The sequence below is a fragment of the Lynx rufus genome, unplaced genomic scaffold, assembly GCF_022079265.1.
Source record: "Lynx rufus isolate CCGP_SWC_20201006 ecotype Redwood Valley unplaced genomic scaffold, mLynRuf1.p SCAF_15, whole genome shotgun sequence".
NCBI classification, from domain to species: Eukaryota; Metazoa; Chordata; class Mammalia; order Carnivora; family Felidae; genus Lynx; species Lynx rufus.
The window spans coordinates 40,293,153-40,305,907 of record NW_025814829.1 but is presented as its reverse complement, the minus strand read 5'-3'; the positions used below and the strand labels follow the sequence as shown (position 1 = coordinate 40,305,907).

General features: G+C 41.6%; 1 protein-coding gene across 1 annotated transcript in view; it reads left to right on the top strand.

The window, feature by feature from the left end:
- Positions 1-12,755, top strand: part of NIBAN1 (niban apoptosis regulator 1) — a 158,980-nt gene that overhangs the window by 74,356 nt on the left and 71,869 nt on the right. Inside the window, exon 5 of the mRNA XM_047076900.1 lies at positions 2,227-2,394. Coding sequence (XP_046932856.1) covers positions 2,227-2,394 — 168 coding nt within the window. The remainder of the gene's footprint in view (positions 1-2,226; positions 2,395-12,755) is intronic.

Below are 12,755 nucleotides of genomic sequence, written 5' to 3'. Positions count from 1 at the left end.
AAGACTCTGTTTTGGAGTGGCTTTGATCCATTGTTGGGTACGCCCAGTGCTTTCAGTGGCCTCTTAGACGGTTCTTTTTTCCTCCCCTTCCCTGAGATTGGTGCCCTTTTTATGTAGGCAGGGAGCACAGAGCTAATAAGCTGGGGGTCATTTAACCAAGCGTAATATATAATTGGAATGCATGGAAGGAAATAAAATTTGGGTAGGGATATGAATAGTAGCATGGTTTAACATGAGTTTCTTAGAATTGATTTTGAGGTAAGTGGTAAAAGTCCACTGTTTAAAGCTTTTAAACTTTCCTAGGATAACATAGCACATTTACTCAGCAAACTGTAGTTGAACATCTAGTCAGTTCCATGACTGTGCTAAGGGTTGAGCATGCAAGGATATGTGCGATGCAATTTCCATCCTCTGGGAGCTCCAGGGCAGTGGTACTGCTTCTTGGGGAGGAGAACTGTGTGAGAACCAGTGGGGAGCTCATCTCATTCTGTGCCCTCCACCCTGAGTGTGAGTGCCAGACATGAAAACAGATTTCTGCAATATTTGGGGAGAATAACATAGGGAGCACACAACTCTGTCTCTAGTAGTACAGTGGTGGGGGGGTGTGCCAACAAAGACACCCCAAGGAGAAACTTTTAAATGGACTTTTGAAGGATGAATGAGGATTTTCTAGGCAAAAAGATTTTCTAGATGGAAATGAAAGAGGAAAAGGTAATAGGAACTGTAGAAGCTACCTGTGATATCATGGAATGGATGACCTCGCCAAAGGAGAGCAGAGACTAGTGAGAGTGGAGGGAAGCCAGGACAGAACAGGGCAAACACCAACACTTCACAGGGGGATGGAGAGAAGGGGCAGAGGAACCAGTAAAGCTGGCCAAGAAGAAACAATTTTTTAAAAAGTACAAAGGACACCAGGAGAGAGGTGATGCTACAGGTCAAAGGGAGAGAAGAGAATCTTTTCCAAAGAAGGGGTAGTTAGCAGCAGCAACAGATGTTTCAGATTAGGTTAAAAAGTCTTAGGTAATGGGGGCACCTGGGTGGCTTAATCAGTTAAGCATTGACTCTTGATTCTGGCTCAGGTCATGATCCTACAGTTGTGAGATCTGTTCCTTTCTTACATAAAATGGGAACCCATCTGCACTCAGCGTAGAGCCTGCTTAAGATTCTCTCCCTCCCTCTCCCTCTGCCCTTACCCTGCTCACATGTGCACACACACACACTCACTCTCTCTCTCTCTCTAAAAAAAAAAAAGTTTAGAGGGGAGGGAGCCAAAACATAAGAGACTCTTAAAAACTGAGAACAAACTGAGGGTTGATGGGGGGTGGGAGGAAGGGGAGGGTAGGTGATGGGTATTGAGGAGGGCACCTGTTGGGATGAACACTGGGTGTTGTATGGAAACCAATTTGACAATAAATTTCATATTAAAAAAAATAAAAAAAAATTTTAATGAAAAAAAAAAGTCTTAGGTAATATAAAAAAAGAAAGCTTAGGTAATGAAGAAGAAGCCCCAGGTTGGCCATTAGGATGACATCAGTGAGCTCGGCACTGGGGTTTCAGGACTGGTGGGGCAGGAACCAGACCGAGGTGAGAACCGGGTTGCTGCTCAAAGAAGCAAGTGTTGGTTTGGCAGCGGTAGGGAGGAGCGGGGACGGGAGTGTGAGCATCTGCACAGGTGGACAGGTGAGCCTGAGGAAGGCCAGTGGGGATGCGCAGACTCTGTGGAGCATTGCTATGAGGAAGTTGAGAAAGAGGATATCTGGTGGCCCTGGCTGTCTTTGTCAAGTAGCAGGTGAGGCCACCTGCTGGAGCGAGACAGGTAGAGCTGGTGGATGGAGTGAGAGGGGCCTGAACTGCCATTTTCCACCATCCTGTGAAGACATCTGCTTCATGGTTCCGTTCCACGGCCTGCCCCAAAGAGTTTCCCTCACAGGCTGACATAAGTATTTTAAAGTTTATTTAATTTGAGAGAGAGAGAGAGAGAGAGAAAGAGAGAGCGCACAAGACGAGGAGGGGCAGATTGCGAAGGACAGAGAATCCCAAGTAGGCTTCGTGCTGCCAGCTGCGGAGCCCGATGCGGGGCTCAAACTCACAAACCATGAGGTCATGACCTGAGCCGAAACCAAGAGTCAGACCAAGACTGAGCCATCCAGGTGCCTCCTGAAGTAAGTATTTTAAATAAAAGATAACACGTTTTAAAATGTCTTTGTGTTTTCAATGTTTCTTTAGCATCCAGTGAGAAGGAGAACGCTCAGCCCTTTGTGGTGGTGCCTAAGGAATTCCCGGTGTACCTGTGGCAGCCATTCCTCAGACACGGCTACTTCTGCTTCCATGAGGCCGCCGAGCAGAAGAAGTTCAGTGCTCTCCTGAGTGACTGCATCAGACATCTCAATCACGGTATGACATGGCTGTCTTCACTTCCGCAGCTGGGCTGCTTTTTCTCAGGGGGCCTACTCTAGAATGATTCCTAGAAAGAGCCGCCATTGTGCTGGCCCCTGAAAGGAGGGGAAGTCAAGTGAAAGCAGGAGTTTGGAGCCCAGGAGCGCCTCCACTTTGCTGGTTCTTGAGTCAGGTCTGGGAAGCCTCCATGAAACAGAATGCAGGGCACGTTTGAGCCATACTTATCCATATAATTTTGTGCACAATCCATCCTCTTCCTTTTTCTTGATGTTTCTTGCTGAAATGACAGCAAGGATATGCCGGCTGTCCCTGGCAAATTTAGTCCTTATGACATTTCTTGTTTTTTCTCTCCTTTGTATCTGAATAACTTGCTCAAAACTTTATGGTACACAAAATCACTTGGAGAACTTATTGACCACGGATTTTTGGGCCCCACCCTCAGATATTCTAATTCACTGGATCTATAGTAGAGCCCCGATTTTGCTTTTCTAACAAACTGCTGAGTGACGCTGATGCTGCTGGTCGTGGGCCACACCTGGAGTAATGTTGGCTTCACTTTGCTCTAGGTATGGATTTAATCAGTATCACGTCTATAATGGGAAAAAGACTTTTCATTGCGCTGTGGGATGTTTTTGATGAATTGATGTGAATGCGGGGTTTTCTGGACTCCATGAAGTCTTCATTTACAGATAATTAATCTTTTTGTTCTTTGGCCGCTGGAAAGGCAGTTAGTCAAGTATCACCGAGGATGTACCCTGTGTCAGCCTCCATAGGTATTAAGAACAGAGTCATGAACCGTGCAGAGTTTCTCTCTCTGGGTCTATATTCAAACACAGAAGAAGGACCACAGGAGCACAAATTCACAAGATAACTTGATAATGTGCTGCAGAATAATGGGGTGTTACTACACAGTGAAGAATGGAGTTCAGGACTTGAGGCTTGTCAGAGGAGGTCTTTTTGAGCGGGTGACTTTTGAATTGAGTCACCTTATCCATCAGTGCCTTTATTTCCTAATAAGGCTAATGTCATTGTATATTTTCTTTAGAGTTCTGAGGTTTCCCTGAGAATGTCAGTCCTCAAGAGCAAAAGTCACTAGCGATGTTTGTTGGTCTGTTCTTGATTCTAGCTCGTGTATTGGTAGGAAGCTATGGGAAAAAATAATGTCACTCTATTTTGCTATAGCAACTCTGAGTAACAATGGTCACAATATTGGCTCATAACTGGTTAGGGACTTTATAAAAACGATACCCTTATTAATATCTTGCCTTGTGGTTTTGATGTTTTAGAGACAAATAATTGCCTAGCAATGCCCATTCCATCTAGCTCATTTTTCAACACACTCACACCTCTGTGTGCAGGGCCTTGGTCTAGTATGAACATGCCGTTGGCACTAACCATGCGAACCGTGCAGTTTCACGCAGCAGAGAATGTTCTCTGCCTCGCCAGATGGGACTTGCTTCATTCCCCCTTCCATGTACATAATAGGAAATTCCCTGGGGAATTTTTGGATGTGATGTAGCCTGCATTCAGATTCCATTTATGGAAGATTTCAGTCAATTCAAAACCTAACTTTGCTCTCCAGTGTTATCAAAGGCACTAAGATAACAAGGTCTAGTCACTTGCTCTCATTTTATGTCACAGTCCTCTGTCCATAAACAACTTTCCCTCACTGAGGCTCTATGCAGACTTGCTGTGATGTGGCAGAAATTCCTGTAGCTGCAGGCAGGACCAGAGACCATCAGAACATTGTAGGGAACAGTCTTTGACTGCCATGGGCCAGTGAGCTCCCGGGTCTTTCCCTCCTCACTTGTCTTTCTGTGTTTTTGACCGCACAATGTACCACCCATCTTTACTGACTCACTTTTGTTGTTTCCATCTCTACCTGTTATTCACTGTGTGATCTTGAGTAAACCCGTAAGAGGTTCACGAACAGTGAACCATTCTTTTTTTCCATAATTACCAGAAGAGTCCAGAAATAGATGTAAAATTAGGGCCATGATGGGCGCCTGAAACCCTAAGGGGACGGCGTGATTTCCACTCTCAGGCAAATAGAGTAGGGCTGTCAGCCTGCTGTCTCTGCTCCATTGACTGTCAGGCCACAACATGCCGCTGTTGAGAACTAGGTCTGAGATATTCAGGCAGCTGGTGCTGGGCCATCATTGATTTTGTCCACTCACAAGTCTTCAGGGATCTTTTTTTCATTTCCTTTCCTTTTTTAAAAAAGTTTATTTATTTTGAGGGGGCGGGTGGCAGAGACAGGGAGAGAGAGAGAATCCCAAGCAGGCACTGTTAGCATGGAGCCCGACATGGGGCTCAAACTCACAAACCGTGAGATCATGACCTGAGCTGAAATCAAGAGTTGGACACTCAACCGATTGAGCCACCCAGGTGCCCCTCTTTTTTCTTTTTCATTTTTATTGAAATGTAAATTGACATAACATGGTATTAGTCCAATACCATTAGTCCATTATGATATATGTATGTATATATATATCATATAATGATCACCACGATAAGTTTAGTTAATACCCATCACCTCACGGAATTACAGTTTTTTTTCTCATGATGAGAACATTCAACATCTACTCTCTTAGTGACTTTCAAATATATACTACAGTATTGTTAACTATAGTCACTACACTGTACATTACATCCCAGAATTTATTTATTTTATAACTTGAAGTTTATACCTTTGATTGATCACCATCACCCCTTTCCCTGCCTCCTACCTCCTGTCTCTGGCAGCCACCAATCTAATGCCTGTTCCTATGACTTGGTTTTGTTTTGTTTTGTTTTGTTTTTAGATTCCAAATGTAAGTGAGATCATATAGTATTTGTCTTTCTCTGTCTAACATATTTCACTAAGCATAATACCCTCAGGGAATCTTTGAAGGAAGATCATTTCATTGCCTTTGTGGTAAGTTCCACCAAAGATGTCTGCCACTGGGGGTTCCTAGGATACCTCCCTTAGTGCTCAAATACCACCACAACCCAGCCCACTTGCCCCAGGAATTCTGGGTTCAAACTGGTCCAGGTATCTTTGTCCATTCATTCTGAATCCAGAACCACTTCTCCTACTACTCCTTATGGGGTGGGTGTGTTTCCTATTTAATCTCAACAAAGGGCCTGATTTGTCTTGACAGATTCAGTCTCGACACCTGGTTCTTGGACAATAAAGCTATGTCTTAGAGTAGGTTGGGGCAGGCAGAGGGCTCTCTGCTCCTTCTTCCTTCAAGAGAGGGAGCTGCTTCGAGGCTCCTCAAATATTATTTACACTCCCAAGGTACATAAAGGTAGGTGTGTGTGTGTGTGTGTGTGTGTGTGTGTGTGTGTTGTGTTGTTTTGTTTTGTTTTGTTTTGTTTTTGGCACCTCTTCATTGAGCAGGCATAAAAACATTCCACAAGATTATTCTTTAGCAGAACATCCCACTCCAACACACTGGCCTAAATATCAAGCGCATTGCATATTATGTGCCCAGAGCAACTTCTGTCCTCTGTCCTTTTGGAATCACACTGCAATCCCTTGTCCCCAGTGAGGGAAGGTCAGGGTACTAAATGTCCACTTCCATAAAATGAGACTTACATAAAGCCAAGGTATTCTAACACAGCCCTGTCCTATTCTTTAGAACTTTAGTTTGAAAAATCTGGTCATTGTAGTTATAGGGTTAGAGTTAAAAACTCTTTTAACAAATACAGGGTTGTACATACGCGACATGGAATAATGATCATTATCAATGCAAGCCTGTCTTTTCAGCTCAGGATAATGATTCCTTGGCATAGGAATTTGCAGGAAGGAGAAAAGGTGTTTCTGGCGGGAGGAATAGTATGCGTGGAGGGTCAGGAAGAGAGTCAGAGCATGGATCATTAGAGAAAGTGAAAGAATTTTGTGTGGCTGGTGCTTAGAGAGGAGAGAGGATCCAAGTGGGGATGGGAAGATGGGCAGGATCGAGGCTATAAAGGGCTTTGCAATGGATATTAAGGGATTTGCACTTTATTCTAACAGCTAAAGGAAACTTTTAAAGGGTTTCAAGCAGATAAGTGACTCAGTCATATATTCATTTTAGAAAGGTCACACTGGCTGCTGTGTGGGCAGAGGATGGGAGAGTAGCAGGCTGGGATGCCAGGAGACCACTTAGGAAGCTTTGGCCGGCAATGGATGGGGGTAGCCTGAGCCAGAGAGCTGATAATGGAGATAGTGAGAGGTGGCTGGATAAGAGAGATATCCAGGAAGCAAAATGGACAGAACTTGAGGTTAGATGGTGTAGAGAGTGAGGCAGTGGGAGGAGTCCCAGCTGCTGCCATTCTCTGAGACGGCAGCCTTGCCTAAGGAGCAGGTTCCAAGGGAAGGAGGTAATGTAGTCAGTGTTGTAGATGCTGAGTTGGAAAAGTCCATGAACATCCAGGTGAGGAAGTCTCATAGACAGACACGTGGACAGGGCTGGAGACGAGGACAATCTGGGGAAATCAGCAATCTTTGTGCCATCATCGAAGCTGTGGCTGGCTTTGTAGGAAGGTTGTGGTTTGCCAGCCCCTCAAAGGGAGACCGGCTTTTTTTTCTATGTATCCCCATTGCCAGCAATTGTCCAAGGGTCTGGTGTCCGGTAAAGGCTCTGTAAATATCTCAATCCTTCATCCTTTGGTAGTTACAAATACGCTCATGTGTGAAAAAGCATGGAGCATGTATGTTGGTGCAGCTTAAAGATGTTTGTATGTAAAATCTGTAAACATTAAGTGAAATGGGTTGGTGCTTTTATTCACTCACTACGTGGATCTGTGATTTTACTATTGAGCCTGTAGGCAGCAAGCTCATCAGGAATATAAAACCTTTGTGAAATTCAGTGGCTCAGTTAGGCTCTCTGACTCACCCTCTTCATACAGATACATACTTAATTGCCAGTGTCTGTTCTATATTTTATTTCAAGTTCACTGCTACCAACCTGCTTTGGGACTCATATATAAAAAACATTCCCAGAGGCTTATGGTTGATCTTATTTTTTCCAATTACTGCCACTTCCTTCTATAGGTAACAGTCAGATAAATCACCTATAAGCACAATTTTTGATTAAAATCCTTCAGTGGGCACGGCCATTGTCACAAAGATGAAACATTTCATTCCAAGGCGGCTGGCTGGGCCTGATTTACTGTATTCACGGGCACAAGCCACCACTCTCCCAATCTTGCTGCCTTACTCCTCCCGCCTTCTTTGAATCAGAGTGTTACTTGGATACCTTTGGCTTTGCATATACCTCAAATACCTATGCCTCCTTTCTCCCTATTCCTTGCTCCTTTGAGAACCAGCTTCAGTCTGACCCCTGCCATGAAGACCCCAAGGTTAACTTCTCTAGCACCTCTTATCTGCCCCCCTGATTGGAAACTGTCTATAGTTTGCCTCACATTGTTCATTTTCACATCTCCTTGTCCTATTTCTCTTCCTCTATTTCAAGTCCCTCAAGGGAAATCGTGTGTCACCCTTGTATCCCCATGCAGTGCTCAGGCAAGTATCTTGTGTTTCATAAAATGGCTCAAGGACATGAATGAATTAATAACTTACTGCTAAAATAAAGCTGACTTCAGAATTGAAGTGCGATTTTAGAGACGATAATTGTAAATGTGGCTTGGCCTATTTCAAAACCACACTGGCATGAGTGACTGAAGGAATTTGTCAACACAAGGCCTAAAGGGTTTGAGGAACAAAAGAGTCTGATGTTAGAAGGCCACCATCGCTGGATTAATGGTGATTCTGGAAAGGAGGGGGACCGCTGGCAAAGTTTTCTTCGACGGTACTGTGCTAGCTTGAAGGACAGCCAGGATTGCCACTCACCAGACACTGTTGTCTTCATCATCTTGAATACTAAGAAAGAGGGGAGAGTGAACTATCTGGGAAGCAGGAGGGCACATGGGTTGAAAAGTTAGTATAAAAGAAGAGCCCAGAGAATTTGGGGAAGAAGAGTAGAATCATGTAATGATGCCCTGCAAACCTCTGTTTCAAATTAGACTGTTCAATCACTTATGACAATTGTGACATCCCAGGGTGCCTGTAATGGAGTGAGTCAGGCTGAATGTGAAGCTGTCACGGTGATTAAACTTTGGAATTGGTTGCTGTCAGGATTGACTGCTTTGAGCTCTTATCCCAGAAATCCCACGTCAAATCAAACGCCTCTATTAGATTTGGTTTTGACACTTGCACATTTTCAGTGTTCAGTAAATGTTGCTGAATTAAACTGAATTTTAAAACAGAAAAGGATCTTATGATTCAAGTAAATAGAGCAAACCCTTTCTGGTGTGTTTATTTGAACATGATGTTTCATGCTCTCCAGTACTCACCAGTGGATCTCGGATCTGTTTTCACTAACGTCTCCTTGGAGCAGTGTCTCCTCAGCCTATTATCACCTGTGAAACAAGTTCATTACTTGAGGGACTAAGTGTCTGATGTGGGCATCAACCAGTTTTAACTGAAACTGTACAATGCATTTTATGTTGTTATATATGAAAACATACTTAAGAATTTGTGGCACATACTTATATTTACAGACACACCTATCTCTGTGTCAGAAAATTCTAACTATGCGTGGGATCTTCTGGACACTTTATTAGAGATGAATGTTTGGACATACATAAATATAAGTACAATTTTAATAAACATCTCTTTGCATGCTTTTACTTATAAAAAGTATTCTGCAGTGTACTTTTGTTGCAATGCATAAAAACCTATATACACCATAAAGGAAAATGCTTGCTAAATTACTGTTTAATAAGTAATTCGATATCAGTTTCCAGTTTTCATAGGACTGACCCAAGGAAATTCTTCCCAAAGATTCTCCCCGCTTGGAGATGACCTTCTCTCCTTGGTTTTAGTCTGTGCTCTTTGCCTCACACAGTGAATGCTGTACAAATTACAAATATTTCTCTGTCCCTTTGTGAATATGCCATTTTCTCTAAAGGAGTTATCACTTCCCCCTTTCTGACCCTTGCTTATTGTTTATACAAAGCTGACTTTGGAAGAGACCTTAGTGGTCACCTATTCTAACCCACCAGAATTCATTTATGATAAGGCTCAAATAGTGCGTCACTTGCCCAAGGACACAGCTGGTTAGTGGTAGAGGACTAGTTGTTCTGACACCTAGTCCTTGACATCTATTGTCTTTTCAGCATTCTTTTTAGGAGACTCATCTTTTGGTCCTTTAAAACACAAAACTATTAAATCAGACTACCTTTATGATACATTTGCATGACCCAAACGTGGGTTATGTCTGGTTTCTTGATAAGTAGTTCTATCTGAATTTAACTCGGTATATTGTGCACCTGCTAAACATAACTGTATCTTTTAGTTTAGATATGCTCTGAAGATAAAATATTTGGTAATGTAGCTTGTTTACTGGTTAAATTTTGTGTATGATAAAACTATATATGGTTTTATATAATTTAAATAAAAGCTGGTTTGTAAAGGAAGATTATGCTGCTTGTGAGGACATGGGTTGGAATAGTCTAAAAATAATACACCTAAAATAAGCCAGACAGAGAAAGACAAATACCACATGGTGTCACTTATACGTGGAATCTAAAAAAAAAAAAGTCAAACTCACAGAAACAGAGTAGAAAAGTTGTTGCCAGGACTGTAGGGTAGGGGAAATAGGGAGAGGTTGGTAAAAGGGTACAAACTTTCAGCTGTAAGATGAATAAGGTCTGAGTATCTAATGTAAAACATGATGACTATAGTTGATAGTGTTTTGTATAATTGAAATTTGCTAAAAAAGTAGAATTTTAAATGTTCTAACCACCCCCCCCCCCAGAGATAAATACACAAAGTGATAGATGTATTAATTAACTAGACAGGGGGAATCTTTCCACTACTACATATATATATATGTATATATATACTTTCCACTACTACATATATATATATATATATGTATATATATATATATATATACACATATATACTATATATATATACATATACATATATATACATATATATACTATACATATATATAGTATGTAGTATATACGTAGTTACCAAGATGTACCTATTAGATATCTTATAATTTTATATGTCAGTTTTGCACCTGAATAAAACTAAAGTAAAAAGCCAAAATGATAGATCTAAATGTGTTTCATTCATATTATTTATACTTATGGATACACTTAAATTACTCAAATCTCTCAAAAACAGTCTAAGAATTGATACTGAAAGAATAGGTCTCCATCAGAGACTAGAATCATGAGAAGTGTTTTCTCTCAGCCATTTAGCATTTATCACCACCAGTACCTATGTATATAGTCTTCCATTTATTGCCTGAAGCTACATTGCCATGGAACTACTGTTGAACACATCTTTTGGCCTGTCCAGCAAATGTTATCACCTCAGTGAAACCACTGATTCTTGCTCTTCACCTCCCCTTCCTACTTCTTTTTTTTTAAGTTTATTTATTTATTTGAGAGAGACAGAGACAGCGCAAGTAGGGGAGGGGCAGAGAGAGAGCAAGAGAGGGAGAATCCCAAGCAGGCTCTGCACTATCAGTGCAGAGCCTGATGCAGGGCTTGAACCCATGAAGCCATGAGATCATGACCTGAGCAGAAACCAAGAGCCAGACTCTCAACCGACTGCGCCACCTAGGCGCCCTCCCCACTTCCTACTTCTAATGAACCAAGTGGTTATTTTGGTATGAAGATCTAAAGGTTGTGTTATGATGGTAGCTAAGGGTGACAAATTGGAGCAAATATAAAAAAGATTAAACAAGCAGAGAGTTGAAATTAATTCAAGTGAAGTTATTTGTCTGTGTTATTTGGACTGGGCACATTCCAAAATTACTGGACAGTTTTTGATGTTATTATGACTGATTTTGGCAAAGCTTGACTAACTTTCAAGGGTTTTTGTGTTTGTTTTTTTAACTTGTGGGTGGAATATGGTAAGATGGAAATGATATAGCAAATGAGATGGCTGTTTTAATACGTGGCTGTGTAATCAACATTATAAAAGAACTCCATTTGGCATATGTTCCTAGGTTTCTTTTTATTTATTTATTTTTATTTTTTGATGTTTATTTTTGAGAGAGAGAGAGAGAGAGAGACAAAGCATGAGCAGGAGAGGGGCAGAGAGAGACAGAGACACGGAATCTGAAACAGGCTCCAGGCTCCGAGCTGTCAGCACAGAGCCCAACATGGGGCTTGACCGCACAGACCACAAGATCATGACCTGAGCCAATGTGGATGCTTAACTGACTAAGCCACCCAGGCGCCTCCTATATTTCTTTTTAAAATCAACATGCAGGAGGGCTTGGAGAAAAGTCTCACCTATTGTCATGGGATGGGGAGCCACTGTCCTTCCCATACTGTGAACGAATTTGGAGCTTGTAAGATGGAAGAGAACCATGTTGGGGCTGTTGTTCATTCTATTAGTTGTTTGGAGTTTTGTTTTTTTTTTTAATTTTTTTTAATGTTTATTTATTTTTGACAGAGAGAGACAGAGCATGAGCAGGGGAGGGGCAGAGAGATAGGGAGACACAGAATCTGAAGCAGGCTCCAGTCTCTGAGCTGTCAGCCTGATGTGGGGCTTGAACTCACAGACCACGAGATCATGACCTGAGCCAAAGTTGGACACTCAACCGACTGAGCCCCTGGAGCTTTTTTCTTTTTTTTTAAATTAAACATTGACTAGCTATAAAAGAATGCTTATGAAGTATGCAAAAGGTTTAAAGAACATTACTATCACCTCTGTTATTTCTCATGTGCCCCCCCCTTATCCTATTACCTTCTTTTCCCTTTGAGAGAGCACCATCCCAGATTTTGTATTTTGCTTTTCTTCATAGCTTTATTGTATATATTTAATCATTCTGCATGTTTTTAGACTTTATCTTGTGGAATTTTATTACACACCTTCTTTCATGACTTCCTTTTTTTCAATATTTTACTCCATTGATTCACTCGTGTTATTGCTTACGGCTGTATTTCATTGATTTGCATGGCAAAATATTTTCCATTGTATTAATGTACCATAATTTCTAGTATCCATTTTACTCTTGATAAGCATTTGGGTTGTTTCCATTTTTTGTTACTAACAGTGCTGCTATGAACACTTTCTGTTTGTTGCTGGTTTATAGAAATATAATTTTGAACTGATTTGCTAATATCTCAGGGGATGTTCACATCAGTGTTGAGTGTATTTGGCCTGCAATTTTGCAATGACATTTTGCCATCAAGGTTATTCTCCTTTTTTAAAAATAAAGTTTATTTATTTATTTATTTTGAGGGAGAGAGAGAGCATGTGCATAGTGGGAAGAGGCAGAGAGGGAGGGAAAGAGAGAATCTCAAGCAGGTTCTGTGCTATCAGCATGGAGCTCCCTGTGAGACTTGATTTC